This window comes from Canis lupus, chromosome 27 (genome assembly GCF_011100685.1).
Source record: "Canis lupus familiaris isolate Mischka breed German Shepherd chromosome 27, alternate assembly UU_Cfam_GSD_1.0, whole genome shotgun sequence".
NCBI lineage: Eukaryota > Metazoa > Chordata > Mammalia > Carnivora > Canidae > Canis > Canis lupus.
Genome location: NC_049248.1, coordinates 5,498,889 through 5,517,055, shown reverse-complemented (window position 1 = coordinate 5,517,055; position 18,167 = coordinate 5,498,889). Strand labels below are relative to the sequence as shown.

The 18,167-nt window shown below is 51.1% G+C and overlaps 1 protein-coding gene across 1 annotated transcript in view; it reads right to left on the bottom strand.

Annotated features, from left to right (window-relative positions):
- CCND2 (cyclin D2) overlaps window positions 1–17,421 on the bottom strand; it is a 30,061-nt gene extending 12,640 nt beyond the window's left edge. The window contains exons 1-4 of the mRNA XM_038576513.1: window positions 16,916–17,421; window positions 14,891–15,106; window positions 12,074–12,233; window positions 2,272–2,420 (exon numbers count right to left, since the gene is read on the bottom strand). Of these exons, the coding sequence (XP_038432441.1) occupies window positions 2,272–2,420; window positions 12,074–12,233; window positions 14,891–15,106; window positions 16,916–17,110 (720 nt within the window). The 5' untranslated portion in view covers window positions 17,111–17,421. The remainder of the gene's footprint in view (window positions 1–2,271; window positions 2,421–12,073; window positions 12,234–14,890; window positions 15,107–16,915) is intronic.
- Window positions 17,422–18,167: the final 746 nt, after the last annotated feature.

Here is an 18,167-nt window from a genome sequence, read left to right as displayed (position 1 = left end):
TGGCAAATGAGCTCAGGAAGTAAAATGTGCCTCTCTCCAATACTAATGCTTTCTGAATTCCAGTCCTTTCCTTTTCCTTCACTCTGAGCTTCAGTTCTTCAGGGAACACAGCCTGATGGATGGGAGGAGACCTATAGCACTTGAAAGCCAGCCTAGCCCAATGCTGCTCAAGCCTTTTTACTAACATTCCTAGGGGGAGAGTGAGCAAGCCTCTAGGGCCCAGAGGAAAGTTTGGAACTCCTATCTGAAAAAGTGCTATGGAGTTTATATTCTCTTCTGTTCATGCTTAGCTTTTAATATTAAAATGTTTAACTGGAGGCCCACTAGGAGGAGTGAGGCACACATGCATTTCCAGTTCAACAGCTGGGATCTATAAGCCCTCTAGCCAGCCAATCGGTTGTGTATCCATTGAACCCAGTCTGACAGCTAACTTGGATGGACTGGCTACATTGTATCTGAAGGGGGCAAGCAGTTTCTCCAGCATAAGATGAGAAACTGGTTTGCAGTCTGGAAAGGCAACGGAAGAGACTCAGTGGCACCTCAGTAGTGACCTCTGTCCATCTGAAACTAGTAAGGGGTGATAAGGCCAGAGACCCATGGGGCAACCCGCCAATCAGAGCAGGTCTATAAATATCTGAAAGAGGTTACAATGCCTGGGGGTCAGACTCTTGTCACTGACATTTTTGTCTCTGGGGGTCGAGCAAGAGCTTGTCTTAAGCTGGTTGGGAGTCCTTTTTGTAAGGCAGCCTTAATAGGAGATGTTCAGAAAAGGAAGAAAGCTTATCATTTCTATAAATATTAAGTTCTGTCCCAAGATTTGCCTCTGGAGGATTAGAAAAGCATTCTTCACGTGAAGCACACTGGAGGGGTCTCTTCAATTTGTGTTTTAGATACCAGGTGGTATCGTACGAGCCCTTTTTTTTTTTTTTTAAAGCCCATGTTTAGGACCTAGAATTTTAGAAGCATATTTAAGAACCCTGCGTTTGGTTCCACGAGGCCCTTCAATACTTCCGTGCACTACTTCCTCAAGACAGTAATAAAGACCAAGGCAAACTGCAGGTGGGAAGGTGAGAGAGCCAGCAAGCTGTGGTCCTCACTCTGAGTTGTCAACCTTCTGCTCAGCATCCCGGATGGGGCATCAGCCACAGGCCCGTAAGCCACGCTATCTCCTAACTCAATATATTCCCATAGCAGGGCATTCAGGAGCTACCTGGAACATCCAGAGGGGCGCTTCGTGATGTTCCCCTGCACCTTGATTCTCTCCGTGGTGCCACATGAGGGCCTCCCTGCTGACAAGCCTCTCCAACTGCCTTTAAAAAGCAGAGGACTTTCTTGAACAAAAAGCTTCAGAAGCTATAACAAGGGTGGAGTACAACGTTCCGAGACGGGGAGTCGGAGCTTCCAGGTTCTGTCCCAGCTCTACTACTGCCCCCACCCTACCCCTGTGCCCCAGTCCTCTGCACCTCTCATGGAAAGTCTCTACCCGCCCCTCTGGCCTCTCACAGCCACCCTAGCTTAGACCTTTAAAGGACTGCAGTCTCCTACCAACAGAATCAGAGCCTCACTTGACCCTGGTCTCTCAAGACCTTTCTTCTAAGGAGCTTCAAATTCTGGCAAGCAGAACTACATCCTCTGGGCAGTCCACGGGGCACAGGGGTGGAAAAATCTATAGCTAATAATAGTTCCTTAAATTATGATGGTTCTTTATTCTTGTACAAGTACTTTTTAATCCATTACCACATTAAACAAAAGGGGAAGTGAGAGGCGGGTGGGGCTGAGAGGTGTGTCAAGGCCAGACACGGTCTAGAGGTGGGGCACCTCTTGGATCCCCACCGCCCCCGCCCCCAGGGCAGCAGCCGGCTCTAGTCCCTTCTCCACTGTGTCTCCGCCCGAGTGGGTGTAAGCAGAGCACGACACTGTGGGGGAGAGGCAGCCTGAGGACATGTACATAAATGGACATGAAACAACAATTCAGACTCATGGGGAAGCCCACACCACGAAGGAAAATTAGTAAACAGCCCTCCTCCCACCTTGTGTCTGCTTGCTAGGTTCTCTTCTCTATTTTCTGGCACGGAGGCTTTCAAACCCTTACAAGGAAGCCTCACCTACTGAATTTCGTACTACCTTGGATGTTGATCTTGGAAAATAGAAGCCACCACCACCAAAAACGAAAAAATATACCTCCCAACACATCATCATCCAGCCGACTGTCTCTTCCTGAACTGAGAAAAGAGACATCTGGTTTTAACCAAGAAGATGGCGTCCACCTACCACATCCGTGTTGGTGATCTTGGCCAGCAGATCCACCAGGGCATCGCCGGTGAGGGAGCTCACGTCCTCATCCTGCTGCAGCCCACAGATGGCGGCTCCCACGCTTCCAGTTGCAATCATCGATGGCGGATACATGGCGAACTTAAAGTCTGCGAGAATGAGAGGCAGAAGGTCAAGGCACAGGAAGAATTTGGATCTGGGGGCTCCCCGGCCTGAAGATCCTCAGAAATAGGATGGTGAAAGGTCAGCTGCACAGGTGACTCCTCACCCTACAGACACATCCTCTCCTGAGTCTCCCTTCACAAGATATCCTTTATTTATTTACCATTACTGTGGCAGGTCCAGAGCTCCAATGGAGAGACTGAGGCAGGGAAGGTGGACAGCTTATCTGAATACACAGAGTAATTTTCAGAGAGGGGACTCGTCCCCAACCCCTCACCTCCATGAGCCTGTCTGGGGTTGGCACGTGTAAGGGGCAGGAAGGTAAGAAATGCAGTGTCCTCTGCAGTCACAGTGAGCAGAGCTGGGAGGGCTGAGGTGAGACCAGACAAGGTAACCTAGGTGCCGTACAAGTGAGACAGACCAAGGGATCTAGATGGTGGAAGGTGGGGAAAGTATAAGCAGGTAAAATGATATGAAGAATGATAATCCTGATGTAATATTGCCCCTATTATTTGTGGACAGTCAACAGACAGATGGCCCAAAACAAAAGATGATTTTATTTCATTTTTTTAAAAAAGGGGGTGGGGGAGAGAAGCAGTAATGGATGGAGGGCATGAGGGCCAAGTTTCACACAATTCCCAACTTCTAGCCCAAGACCCTCAGAACATAAGGAGAGAAGGCAAGCACCCAGTATTAGCCACTGCACCCTAACCACATGGATGGCTTTGTTTAGGTTGTATGGCTCTTGGGCCCAAAGGTCCCATTTTCTTGCTGGGGGAAAAAAAAGAGCAGTTTGCTAAGAGAAGTACAAAGTGAGAATAAGTTGAAGGAGCTCAAACCCCCATCCACTTTCTTTTCTCCAAAAGCAAACAGAGGGTATGTTCCTATGTTCCTGTGCGCCGGTGAGGGCTCAGCGTGGGAGACCAAACACCTCAGTTTCCTGAATGTTCCCGCAAAGAGGCTGGGTGACCAAGATCACCTACTGCCCAGTTATCAGGAAGAGATAAGGGCACCCACACCTGACTCCTGCTGCTGTTCCTAATGCCCGCTGATGCCCCACATATACAGTCCTATCGGTGTAACATGCCAGTTCACCCACACTCCCACCAGAGAAGGAGCTCGCATGGTGGATGAGGAAGGGCAGACCCCTGAGCTGACACACTGCCCTTACCTGTGCCTTGTTCTGATATGCTAGAGAGGTTACTGTCACTCCCTTTAGTCAGTCCTGGAGTGGAGCAAATCCTCCAGTGCGTCACCTCTGGTTCTAGCACTCCTGCAGTTGCCCGTATAGAGCTGGGCAAGGGCGGAGGTGGGTGGGGATAGTGAGAGGGAGGTACAGAGGGAGGACCTGGGTCACACTTCAAATTCTAGCAGGCACATCAGGTTGAAACTATAAAAACAGATGAACCTAATGCCTTCCCTTCCTCCTGTCCACTTCCCTATTAAGCAACATATCCCATTAAAGCCCTTTTATAGATGACCCCACTGTCCAGCGTCACGTTAGTGGTGTGCTGAGCAACACTACTGATCACTGGACCATGCACACACCTCCCATCTTGGCCGAATCCCATGCACGGAGCAAGCCTGGCCGCCTGTCAGTCTGTCGGTCTCCTTGGCTTTCTTTCCTTAGGCCGCTCACCATTTCTACTTCTTGAGGGACACATATCGCTGCGTTCTGCCCAAAGCCTGCTGGCCACCAACTCCTCCCGTGTCTTCTCTCCCCACTGGATGGTGCCAACGGCGGCCTCCCTGCCTCCTGCTCTGCTGTAGGTCTCCTCCACATGGGCTCACAGGACTGTTTCTCTGCCCAATAACCTCGTTAGCTTCCCCCTGTGACATTCATAATACAGACGAGGCAGCCAGCCCATGGCCTTGGGCCCACAGAGGCCCTGGGTGGGAGCATCTGGCAGGGAAGAACAGGAGGATATATCCCTAGCCATCCTTTTCCTCTGTCCCAGGCCTCAGACCAGAGAGAACACCTCATAACGTGCCTATCTTTTGTTGTCCAATTGCACACAAAACAGACTCCTAATTTTAGCAAACTAATTAACTTCTGGAAGCCAGGGGATGTATATGGGTGGTCCCAGGATATGGCAGGTGCCAAAGTGGCGAGAAGGACTATGCCTCCTTTCTTATTTCGCTAGGAAAATGCTGAGGATACTGGGGATACTGTCCCCTGCCTCCCAGAAGTGGGGTCACTGTGTACAAGAGCGTAGCTGCCCCTCGGCGGCTCAGACCAGGTAGAGCTGCCCCTGCCAGGGAAGAGCTGCTGGAAGCCAGGCCAGCCGCTGCGCAGCTCTTCTGCACCCACCCCAGTAGCAAACCAGGGTCTTCCTCTAGATTCCTGAGCACCTGCTAGGCTCTCCTCTGAGGAAATCAGAAGGAAGTGACATTAGCACTAAACCCAGATTCCATTTGTCTGATAAAGGGTGGAGTTGAGGGACACCTGGGTAGCTGGCTCAGTGGCTGGGCGTCTGCCCCCTGCTCAGGGCGTGATCCCGGAGTCCTGAGATCGAGTCCCACATCGGGCTCCTTTCATGGAGCCTGCTTCTCCCTCTGCCTATGTCTCTGCCTCTCTCTCTGTATCTCTCATGATAAATAAGTAAAATCTTTAAAATAAATAAATAAATAAATAAAAATAAATAAATAAATAAATAAATAAATAAATAAAATAAATAATGGGTGGGGTTGGATCCGTGTTTTTCTAACTTCCAGTTGCACTCACTGTTGGGTCCCAAAATCCATTTGCAGTTTGTTTTTGTTGCTGTTTAACTGAACAGAATAGGATAGAAAGTATCAGCAAGTAATCATGTAGTAAGAGTAAATATTGTCTTGAGAAACTATTGTATCAGTTTGATGGACATTTATCTATATCCTGAGCTGTGCTATAAAATGTATTTCTTTCTTCATGGTTTGGGTCAAAAGGTTAGAAGACCTTAGTCTTGCTAATCTCCCAGGTGCCTTCCAGCTCTATTTTATTCTTCCTTGAGGATCTAGAATAAGAACCACTCCCAAGAAAAGAAGTGTCAACAGAATGGAGCATGGCTTCCACCCACCAGCATCAAAGTCACAAGGCATCTCTGTCCACAGAGCAGCGCTAGTTCTGCATGGCCTCTGGGGCTGCCCCAGGACAACACTCAGGGACACCCCCTCTCTGTTGGTAGGGGAAACAGCACAGAGAAAAACACCAGAATAAAACAGCTGAAGGGTCATGTCCTTGCACTAGTTCTAGTTACCTAACCTCTGCACTCACCCGTGGAAAGTTTCACCCAACCCATGCAGCCACTCCTGGAAGCCTTCAACTTTGGCTATGTAACTTTACTGAAAAGTATTCAAACATACCCACTGGGGCAGGGGGAGTGGGCAGAAACATCAAATGCCATGTCTGCGTGCTATGACCAAGACTACAACCTTCCAGAAACATATGAATAAAAATACATATATGTAGATGGTTGAAGTAGGAGGAGTCCCAGAAAATGTATGTAAACTTTCTGTTAGACGAAAGAAATATAAATGATTTTGTAAGTTCTTCTCTTAATGTTATTTTATTTCAGCAAAAATAAAATGCCAAGTAAAAATCTCTCAGAAATCTCTACCTGTCTTGGTCAAAAATACCAACAAACTATATATATCTTGGTGCAGAAGGCATATTCATGAGCGAGGATCTATCTATCTCTACCCTCCGCTGCCCACCGGAATGGTTAAGAGGTGACTTCCTGAGACCCCTCTTTCCTCCATGGCAGAGTGAGAGGCAATTAATTGACCAGTGAGCCATTCCAACAGTCATTACAAAGTCGTCACTGTTCCAGGGAGCATGGATTAATCCCCACCCCCTCACCAGATGTAAACATAGTAATCGAATACAGAACTGTGCATTCTAAATGCCTAGGTGCCTACTACATGGGTAGCTAGTAAAGAAACTTCTCAAAAGCAAGGGAGTGCTCGAGGCAATAGCAGCAAGATACTCAGGGAGACTCTCTAAGGACATGGGAAGGATTTGAGCCAATCAGCTCCAAGAACTGGAGGGTGGAGTATGGGGAGGCCAATGTCCTACCACCTATCAGCTGTGTGAAGATAGGCAAGTCACCTGACCTCGCTGAAGCCTCCATCTTCTCACCAGCAAATCAGGAGAATAATTATACCTACACCTCATACGGTTGTTCTGAGGACAGGACTAAAATAATCTATGTAAAAGCACAGTGCCCAGCTCATGGTGAGCAATCGGTGTCATACCACCACGGTTTTGGCCCCAGGAATCTTCTATGGGACTGTGAGGGGTGATCCTGACTGTTGGAGATGCTGTTCAGCATCAGCAGGCACAAGGAGGAAGGTTGCGCTGCATCCCTGGGACACAGGCGGATGCTGACAGCAGGCCAACCGTGCCGAGACTGCTGGGAAGAATGAGGGCTCTGTGCTGCCTGGAGAATCTTTTGCTATCACTTGTGTTCTATGTCCCAGAAATGACCTCATCGAGTCTCCAAAGCCTCGTGCTGGTTTGTTGGGAGTGGGAGAAACTGAGGGCCCCCATATGATGAATGGAAGACAGAGGTTGGCAACTCCCTTTCAGGTGCCCCCCCATATTCACTCAGGTGTGGTTCACCCAGAGCTGAGGAACAGTGCCCACATATTAGAAGCCTCTGAAATGACCTCCTGGGGAAGTGGTGGAGGCAAGGGGCACACCTTAGGGGAATCCCAGCTCTATTGGTTGCTTACTCATCCAAGTAGTAGTGGTGAGGTATTAATTAACAAAAAACGTAAAACTCATCTGTTTCAAAACACTTCTTTTACAGGTGAATCAATGAATTCTTTTCCTTTTTTCTTTTTTGGGAGGAGGAGTAGAGAGAAAGCATAATCATGCAAAAGCGGGGGTGGGGGCATCAACAGGAGGGCGCAGAGAAAGAGAATCTTAAGCAGGCTCTACACCCAGCACAGAGCCAGATTTGGGGCTCGATTTCACAACTCAGAGATCATGACCTGAGCCAAAATCAAGAGTCAGATGCTTAACCAACTGAGCCACCCAGACACCCCAAATCAATGAATTCTGGACTTGTCTAATGCTCAATCCTGGGTCTAGGGTTAAGGTCAAGACTTTTGGACTGTGGACTTCATGCTCTTTATAACTTACCAGAATGTGAATAGCTCCTCAAGGCTACCTCCCACATCCCACTAAGGAATACAGTGTGAGCTTCCTATCAGAAGTGCAAGAAGAGCCCTAAAAAGCAAGCCCCGGCTCAGGAGTCCGAGAAATGGGTTGTAGCCATGGCACCAGCAAGCTTTGTGACCTGCACAGCCCACTTAACTTCCCAAGCCCACCACAGGCACTCTTGGGGGCCCCACGGGACTCCTTAATCTGGGCAAGGACAGCGAGGGCTCCATATTCATCAACTTGGTATCTGCATGCCCTGGTAAGATCTCACTGTAGAAAGACTTCTGAGCTAAGCTGGTCTGAAAGCACAGATTAGATGGCCCTGCACATCAGTTTAGCGCCGATTGTTTTGGCTATGGTGAGGGAGACCTTCAAGTCCAAGAGTGACCGCTTTGCTCTTGATCACCACTAGGGGGTGAGAGATACTTGCCATGAGGCTTAAGAGAAAACAGGGAAGGGGGGGCAGTGTCTCTCATTTCCCCCATCCCTCCCCCCTCCTCCAACCTGCAGCAAGGTGGAAGTTAAAAAGGTCAGAATCCCAGACGCCTGTTGGCTAAATGATGATGTGGGCAGCACACACCTCACCTACCACCCCCGAGACAGGTTTAGCACACGGGTTGGGTCTGCCAAGCCAAGCTAATGCCCATGTGACTCCAAAGGTCTAGGTGGGAGGGGAAGGAGTGGGAGATGGCTGGAGAATAGCAAGCAGCCTGTTAGTCATTCATTTTACAGCCAGATGGGAAGTGAGATAACCCTGTCACGCTGCCTGTCCCCACAGGGTGCACTTGCACTGCCGGTTGAACACGCCCCTTCCCCCCCTCAGCTCTGGGCCCTGTCAGCTGTGGAGGCAGTGCAGAAGCTCAGAAGAGAGGGGAAGGTGCTGTAAATTCTTCCCACCTAGCAACCACCAGGGCAAACCTTCCTTTTTGTATAAGGGGCCGAGTCACCTACCCTGTCTGGGTCCCAGCTATCATTACAATACCTCATGATGGAAGGTCATGAAGCACCCTTAGGTAGGGAAAACCAGGGAGACTGGCAACACAAGGCACAAGGGTTATCTTCATCATTGGTGCTCGGGCCTTGGGGTGGTGACATGGTGCAAAGAGCCTAAGCAAAGCTCCTTGGGGGGAGGGGGGGCAGGCAAAAAGAGGGAGATGTGGGGCCTCGGGTCAGGAGGCAATGCACCTCCACCCTACCCCACCACGTTGAAACTCAATGTCATTGTCTTTTCTAGACTAACTGGAATCATCTGTTGAGCATGATATCATGCATCAAGAATCTTCCAGTGCCAGAGCGCGATCCTGAGTCATCTTACATGGTCCTTCTTTCCTTGTTTGCAGACCTGGGGGGCTCTACCATCAGGGCGGCAACCATAAGACACGAAGGCTCAGTTCTGCTTCCCCAGGATCCAAAGCCCCGGGAAGGGGAATGCCAGGGGCTGACAGTTATGAAGGTCTCCTTCTCACCCCAATGCCTCCGCTGACCACGACTGGCCCCGAGAGGGACACTGTGCACAGTCTTAGGCAGTCTTTCCCCCTAGAAGCCATTTTGAGCCGAGGAGGGAGGGGGAAGGAGGGCACCTCGCTGCCTTGCCACCATCTTACCCTCTGGCCAGAAAGGAAAACTGCAGCTCCGCTCCCCTTCTCACGGCCCCTCTCTGCTCTCCTGCTCTCTCTTCCCCTTTCACACACACACATGCACTCCCCGCACAGACTAGGGAACCACTGCCAGCTCTTTCACAACCAACTTTTCCCATAAACTAGCCACACAGCCTTAAGGGTCAGCTACCATGTCCTCAGGACCCGCTGTAGGCCTGCAGGACCCCAGCTACAGGTGTCTGCTGGGCTTCAAGGCAGAATATTGAGGACTAGGGGACCAGGACAATGGTGTGAGACACAAGGAGCAGAAAGGACGGTCTCCGCATCCATCACCACCTACCTTTGGTTCTCAGTCCCTTTGCACCCACTACTTGCCAGATGGTCTCAGGCACTCGACCATTTGTCACACCCGGACCCCCAAAAGACAGCATCTAACTGGAAGATGTGTCCTTCAAGAAAAACAGCCCTTGGCTTTTATACTATCAGGACAACTGCTATAAAACTCCACACAGTAAGGATGCTATGTAATTCAGTCATTCAGACTCAAGCACCAATCGAAAGAAAAGCCTTGTGAGACATAGCCATCCTTCCTAGATTCTGAAAACTTGTGAGAACCCCTCTCTCACCCTGACCAGTCCACACCTAAGGCTTAGTACTTGACTTGTGGTTTTCATTAGATTGGAGTTGTTCCTTCTATCTTTCCTCATTTCCTGTCCAAAGCTAGCTCCGGTCTCCCAGAAGGCAGTCTTTGTGACTTCCCATGCCACCCCTTAGACTTGTCTTCAGTGCCTGAGTTCCGTGCTCCTTACTCTGGCCTTGGAGTTGGCAGCCACGTCAAGGATCTAGGAAAGAAGGCCAGAGTGGGGGATGGGATCCCCAATTTGAGAGAATGAGCCTTTACAGAATCTGGGGATCTGCCCATGCCTGGGTAATTCCACTCACCATCTCTATCCCAATCAGAGATCAGAATGGAGGGATGGGTGGACAGACCCCAAAAGATCTGTCAGTCAAGAGACAAGGTCAAAGCAGAACTCTGGCTAACAGCTGGGCAATGGGGAAGCTAAGGGTCAGGGGGTCAGCTGTCCTAGGGCCAGAGGCAAAAAAGGACTGGTTGACCCCTCCCCCACAGTGAATCATGACAATGGAGAGGAAGGGACAGCAGGGCCTGGGAGACAAAATGACAAGTCAATGAGGGACTGACCTCTAGGGCCCCAGGCCAGACAGCAGGAGAAGAGAGGAAGCAAAAGAATGGTGACTGTCTAAAAGGCAGCAAGGTATCCACGGGGGCTCTGAAGAATGGCCCCCTCAGGGCTGCAGGAAGGGCACTTTACCCTCCCACAAAGGGGCACAGGATGCATACACATGCCATGGGCCCTCCTGGATTGGGAAGGGCAGGACTACAGCAAACCAGTAGAACAAAACCTGTGTCCCAGAATCTATTGTGGATGTCTGGAAATCCTATATTCAAAGCCAGTCAAGGCAGAGCAAGGGGTTCTGCCGGCAGCGGATGAAGGCAACGGGAATAGTTAAAAGTGGGAGATGGAGACATGTGCACAATCGGTACCACCTCGGTTCACAAAGTGCCTCCTTGCACATCATCTCTTTCTGAGTTTCGTTTTCCCAACCACCCTGAAAAGGCCCTAAGATCGTGCATCCACAGGTGGGTTTTGCAGAGGGAAGCTGAGGTTCACAAAGGTGAAGCAGCCTGTCCAAAGTCATCCAGTGAGAAGTAGCAAAGTCTGACCTTTTGACCGAAAACAGAGCGTATATACTCTTGCCTACTGTGTGATCCATCTGTATTTACTCACAAGTAACATGTAACAAGGTATTGGAAAAAAGTTAGCCCCAGAGTCCCAACTATAAAATTCAACAACTCTTGGCAAACTTGGGCTGAACCCTCTGCACCCCACCCCTCCCCACTCCTCCCCCCCACCCCCCATCCCCAAACAAATGATCTGCCCAGATGGTCGGTTCTATGACGTCTCTATGATTAAGGCTCCAGGGTCTCTCCCATGGCCACTACCAAAAAAAAAAAAAAAAAAAAAAAAAAAAGGTAGAAACTGGCCCAGGTTCAGTTTAAGGAGACCTGTCAACCCTCTGCCTTTAGTTTATTAGAGAAATGCAAAGCATATGGGCCAGTGAGAACTATGTATCAATTGTAGGACCAACATGGTGGGTGGAAAGTTCTTCATAAGAAAAAGCCAGTTGTGACTATTGTGTGAAAGGTTGCAACCAAAATCAAAACACCAGCACTTGAAGGAGTGCATCAAAACTCAGTGCTCAGAACGTGAGTCCTTGCTGAGAGCCAGCCAGGTTTACTCCCCCATCCAGCAGAGGCAACAGCTACATGTATGTGCCCCACAGTAGAAAGAACTCCTCCGGCCTTCCCTTTACTGCTTATCAGGGCAGGGAGCGAATTTATCTTGACAGTGTTCTTTTAACCTATATTTGCCCCCACCCCCCAAAGTTCCTCTTGGGCTTATCTCCAAACCATCCTTTTCCTCAAAAGATTAAAGATTTAAACACAACCAGAGAGCAGTATATATAATCTTCAAAGAGCACTTTAGACATCATAAAGAATATTTTAACAGGCATTATTTTTTTTCCCTTACCACACCCGCCCTCATAAACCATTTATAAGTTGAGCAGAGAAAAAGAATGTACCAGGCTGAGATAAAGTAAATAAAACAGCCCAGGCATGAAACCTGGTAGTCTAGGTTAGTGGGACCACCTATCTCCTAAACCTCTTAAGCCCATGCCAGGTAGTACGCCAGGCTGGCTCCCCTTGACCACCCCCTCCAAAAGGACTCTTCAGCCTGGGTGTGCACCTGCTTCCACTCCCCCAGGACCCCGGACCCCCCCAAGCCCCCCACCCCCCACTGTGGCCTGCTCCTACCGGTGGCACACAGAGCAATGAAGGTCTGCGCGTGCTTGCGGATCAGAGACAATTTCTCACTCGGCTGCGGCAGCTTCCGAAGGATGTGCTCGATGAAGTCATGAGGGGTTACGGCAGCCAGGTTCCACTTCAATTTCCCCAACACCACCAGCTCCCACTCCTGATGAGGGAGGGAGGAAGAGAAAAGTATAAAACCCAGAGGCTGACCTGCTGTTGTCCCAGGACTGGGATTGGGGATCCGGACCAGTTTTAAAGACACTCATTTGGACGCTGTGGGATGGTGAGGTGGGCCCATTTGTCCCAGTACCTCCCCCACCCCCAAAGCTTGGAAGTTGTTGACATCTCTTCTTAGGCTTCCAGTGTCAGGCTCGCTGGGCAATAATGAGAGCCCAGGTGGCTGTTGCCAAGATTCTACTTTCTGCCATTTCTTTTCCTGTCTGGCTCCCCGCTCCCAGCCAATCCCAACCTCCAAACAGTACTGTTGCCTGCCCACCCGGAAGGCTGAACCTACAATAAGATACTGCCAAGGTCATTGTGGCCCTTAGGTAGTAATTTATTGTCTGTGTCTCTACCGCTGGATTAATAGTCTTTTTAATCCTCGGGGCAAAAATGATGCACACAGATAAAGCTCAAAATAAGGTTCCTGGGCCCAACTCCTTGGCAACCAATTAGCTTACTTGTAGCTGGTGCCAGAAAGCGCCACTTCTCTCTGCTTTAAAACTTTCCCCTCCACAAATAATGCAGAAGTCTTGGGAAAAGGACACGCAGCCAGAGTGCCCTTTCACCTAAAAGCTTCATAGGCCTTTGTCATCATGACTAAAGGACCCACCAGAGGGTCACTAGCAACCCCATGTTGCAGCTAGAGGTGATGGGGCAAAGTGAAAGTGCTTGTACTAGGTCACGGAATCCCTCCGTTCAAAACTGAGGGTGGCCAGTGCAACTCCCATCTCTCAAGGGCTTCTCATCACCAGCCCACCTTGTGAGAAACCTCTTTTCTCCCTTACTGGGATGCATTTGGAGAACTGTGCTCAAGGTAAACCAAGCCAAAAAGGAAACCCTAAAAATATGTGCAATCAGAGGGAAAATGGGCCTATCCATTCATGCCTTCATAAGAATGAGAGGAGGAGACCTGCCTGCCTGTGCACCCTGCTCCCCCATTTGCCCTAAGAGTCCCCAGGCTATCTCCCATTTGCTAAGCCAGCAACCAGAGCCCCAGCCCCCCTCTTGCAGCACTAAGTGGCTGTGTGATTTGGGGTGCCTCCTTTCCCCTCACTGGGCATATATGAGGACTCCTCCAGATCCCAGCTTTGGGGATAAATAGATGGGGAATGGGCGGGGTGGGGGGTGGGGGGATGGAAGGCAGCGTTTTGGAGGAACAGTATTAGTTAGCTTGGCTGGTCCCGGAAAAACTGGGGTGTCCTGAAGAACACCATGGCCCACCATCACACTGAAACAAATGAACCACATGGAAGACTCATTCTCCTGGTCTCCCATGAGGAAAAGCAAACTGGCAACGAATTCTAACAAACTTTCCTTTACATGCTTTATAATGTTGGCTTTAGCTTTTTACAGGACGTTGGGGTGGAGGGAAAAAAAAAAAAAAGATAAAATTACTAAACCACCAGTGTCTTCTAAGATGGCTTGAAATTCCAGCCCTTTCTTCTCGCAGGGGAATACGAGTGTAAACCACTCGTCTTGTACTATTATTAAAGGAAGCAGATCTCCCAGAAGAAAGCACCTTTCTGGGCCTCCCGGACCAAACCAGAAGCAGCTGAAATCTGGCAGCGGTTCAAAGGTGAAGTCATTCAGGCCCCTCTGCATTCCCTGCAATTCCTCCCCCAACCTTGCACATGTCTGCCACTAGATGGCAGCCCAGCCCCAGAAAGGAAGGCCTCTCACAAAGAGCTCCGTTCTAGCAGCCAGCCCTGGCCCTACGGACTTCACTTCGGGCAGGCCTTGCCAGTCCGGAGGGGGAGGGGCAGCTAGAGGGGGGCCCCTTTCCAAAGAGCGCAGAGAAAGGTGCGCACACCACTCCTGGTGGGCCTGGGTGCCACTCTCCCAAACCACACTGCCGTAACACGGACACGCCTTTAAGTGCGAAGCTGCAGGGAAAAAGAGTTAAGACCGGGTGGGAAAAAGGTTTGTTGCCAGAAAACCAGTCAAGACAGGACCCTTGTCATGGCAAAGAGGTCACAGCCCCGCTGGAGCTAGGAACCCAGGCTTCAGATTCCTCCAATAAAAAGGCCAAATTTTGACTCGGCTCCAAAGTCAATGAGCTGATATTTAGTTAACAGCTACTATGTACAGGTATCTTGAGAGTTTATCCATTGATGTTACCTTTGAACTGTAGATTCTTAGGACACACAGGACAACACACTCCTATCATGTGGGCACATTCCTACCATGTGAGAAGTCGAACTATTTTCTTAGAATTCAGTGGATGAAAATTTGAATTTAATTAAAATGTTATCACTGTGTTCCAGGTTTCCCCTACACACACATACACACACAAACACACACACACACACACACACAGGCACAACTGTAATTGAATTTCACCGACACAACAAATGTCTTGGGGTATCTGGGTATCTTATTCCTGGATGTAGCCTCAGTGCTTAGTATAGTGCCTGGCACACAGTAGGAACACACACAAAAAAAATTTGTATTTAAAGCGTTATTTCCGGGAAGTGTGAAAATTCCAGCAGTGTGGTAATTTGGGATCCAAAGGATTTGTTTGGGGAGCAGGAGGTAGAAGCTCGCCAGGCCTGGAGAGAGCAAAGAAGGAAGGAGGAATAGAAAGGAGATTGTCATTACCAGCAGCTCCTGAGGCTTGATGGAGTTGTCAGTGTAAATGCACAACTTCTCTGCGGTCAGAGGGATAGTCTCTTTAAGTTTGGAGGCCAGGAACATGCAGACAGCACCCAGGAGCTGCAGATGGGTCTTAGGAGTTGGGACCCCGGCCAAGAAGCGATCCAGGTAATTCATGGCCAAAGGGAAGACCTCCTCTTCGCACTTCTGTTCCTCACAGACCTAAGATGGGAGCGGGAATGGGTTGGGTGGGGGTGGTTGGAGGGAAGAATATCAGGAAAACACACATACACAAAAAAAGAAATGAAAAGGCATAACCTATGGAAAGAAGCAAAAATATTTAATTTTTCAGCGGGGAGGGGGAGGGGAGTAGACTATGTGATAAGAATAAAGATGAGGAAAACGGGGTAAATCTAAATGGTCGGTGCTGGGGTACTCCCCAGGAACGTAAGAGAGAGTTGAACTGAAGATCCGAACCGAGGAGGCAAACAAATGCGCAGTAGCCGCCAGGCTCGGCGACGCTCCCTTTGGCTACTGACTTCTTTGCTCCCTCTAACTCACTCACACTCTCTTTTTTGGATTTCGTCATCTTTTCAAAAAATCAATAAAAATATTCTGGAGGCTCCGGGGGTCTTCTTCTTGGTCTCATTCGGAGCCCCGGACCCTGCTCTATCATTCCCGACAATTGAAAAAAATGTCCGGGGGCGTCCTTGCGGCCCAGGCGCCGCTATTGGGGGGGTGGGTGGGGAGAGGTGGGGAAGAGAGGGGGAGGGAGGAGAAGAGGAAGAGCCGCAGCCTCGGCGGCGGACTCGGAGCCTGGGGAGACGGTTTCAAAAAATAATTAAAAATCGAGGAAATATCCTAGAAAAGCCCTTTTGGCGTGAAAACCCCACAGAGGAACCAGGCTTCCCGAAACGGAGATTTCGGGTGCCGGAAAGGTCTGTATCTCAACCCCTGGGGCTTTGGATCCCGAGGGGAAAGTTGGAGGGGTGAGCGCCGCGGCGGGAGTGTCCGTCCGGCTGCGGCCCGCAAGGGCAGAAACCGGGGACCGTGGTGAGGAGCCGGGGGAAAGGCGAGGAGCGGGGCGCCGCCGGAGAGCACCCGGGGCTCTGACCTCTCCGTTGGGGGCGCCCCGACATCCCCCCTACACACACCTCCTCCCCCCTTCCTACCCCACCCAAATCTCCGCACCGAGAAAACTGGAAAGCCAAACTGTAAGTAACCTTCGTGAGGTGGGGGCTGGGGGAGAGGGTACTATTGCAAGTGGGGGGGCCGGGCTAACGGGGTGCGGGGGGCGAGCGGGCAACGCTTTCCAGCCTTTCCAGCCGGAGTTTGCAAAGCAACATGGCGAAACCACGGCAGGTCCAGAGCCGTGCATACGTGGGCACACGGCTCGCTCGGCAAAGATTTGGAGCAAGGGTAAAGAAGTGGTTCTTTTGGGTTCCCCTAAAACACACGTTTCTTCATTGCGACTTCCGGGGCTCCTGAATTCTCCGTTTCTCTCCTCCTCTCTCCTCCCCCCCTCCTCCCCCCCCCCCCCCCCAAGTGCCAACGCGGAGTCGCAACCACATGCGGGGACCTGAGGCTAGGACGATTTTGCTCTGGCCTTTGGGGGGCTGCTCTTTTTTACTTTGGGGCCCCGATTCCACGCTCCCACTCCCAGCTTCACTGCACCGAAAGCAGCCGCAGCTTCGCAAAAGACAGATCAGGATGGGGGTGGGAAGAAGAGGCAGCCACATGCAGGCACACGCGCGCGGGATGCTCCCCCACCCCCGCCCCAGGACAGTCTCGTTTCTCCCAGATTTTCCTCCTCCCCCCCTCCCCTCCCCCAGTTCTTCTAGCATCCTGCAGGGAACAGAAATGAAGCCACGCGTCTCGCCAAAGGGCGAGGGGTAACCTCGCGCGCGGGAGTGCGGAGGCGAGCGCGGATCCTGCCATCTCCCAGTTTTAGGGTCCCTGCGCTGGGGGCGGGGGTGGGGAGCGTGGGCGTCTATCCGGATGGGGACAGACGGAGTCCGTCTGCAGACCTACCTCCAGCATCCAGGTGGCCACCATCCTGCGCATGTAGGGCTGGATGTCCTTCTGCACGCATTTGAAGTAGGAGCACTGGGGAAGGTAGCGCTCCTCGATGGTGAGCAAGTTCTGCAAAACGCGGTCGTCGTAGAGCAGGTTGGCGTCCGGCACGGCCCTGCGGACCGGGTCCACCTCGCAGCACAGCAGCTCCATGGCCAGTCGGGTACCCGCTCGCTCCCCTGCTTTCTCCGGACTGGAAAAGTTGGGGGGTTTTGAAGGGGGGAGGGGAGAGGGTTCCCCTTACCTCCTTCCTTTGGCTAAATAGGGGGTTTTCGAGAGAAAAGTTATGGGGCAGAGAGAGACAGAGGCTGGGGAGAAGAGAGGAGAGGGAAGGGCGCTGGGAGAGGAGAGCCTCGGGGGCTGCTAACTCTGCCTGCCCTCCCCTTCAAACTTGTCTCGCTCTCCCCTGCTCGCTCTTCTCTGCTCTGCGAGGCAGTGACGCAAACTGGCTGGGCAGTTAGTTCTCCTCCCTCTCGCCTCGCTCCCCTCTCCGGTTCCTCCTCCCCTTCCCTCCCCTCTCGTCCCTCCCCTCCTCCTTTCAATCTCTCCGTCCCTCCCTCCCTTTCCCCTCTTGTTATTTAGGAGAACAGCAGCTGGCCCGACCTAACTTCAAACGCGGTCCCCCGCCCCCCCACCCCTCTCCTTAGCTCTCCGAGGCCCTTTCCCTCTATCCAGCCCTGCATGCCAGGGGCCCCGAATAGGGGAACCCACAAAAAAACCCCACCGATTCCTACTTATTCCCTCTAATTTCGCACATTCTGTGGGCGTATCGTGCCAAGTACGACCCTCCAACTTTGGCTTTCTCAAAATTGACCTTTCCATTCCTGCCCATGCATGTAAGATCCGAGAATGACGAGTGGATCACTTGAAGATGGGGTGGGCTCCTGCAATTTATAAGCAGATCCCTTAAGTGAAGAATAAGGAGGGCGATTTTAGAAAATAGCAACCTCGGATATCCAGAGATAAAGATTCTGTCCCGGACGTTTGAGCTCCTGGATCACTTCGGGCTGTTTCAAAAGCCCGATTAAAGGGGCCAGAACAACGCCCCCCCACCCCACCCCGCCTGTGTGTGCGAAGAGGAAGGAGAGGAAGGGGTGGGTGTTAGGAGGGAGGGGGCGGCTTCTCCGACGTGATAGAATGTGACCCTGAAGCAGAAACCCTCCCCTTCTTGGGGGCGCTACAGGCGCCACGGGGAGCAGGAGAGAAGAGG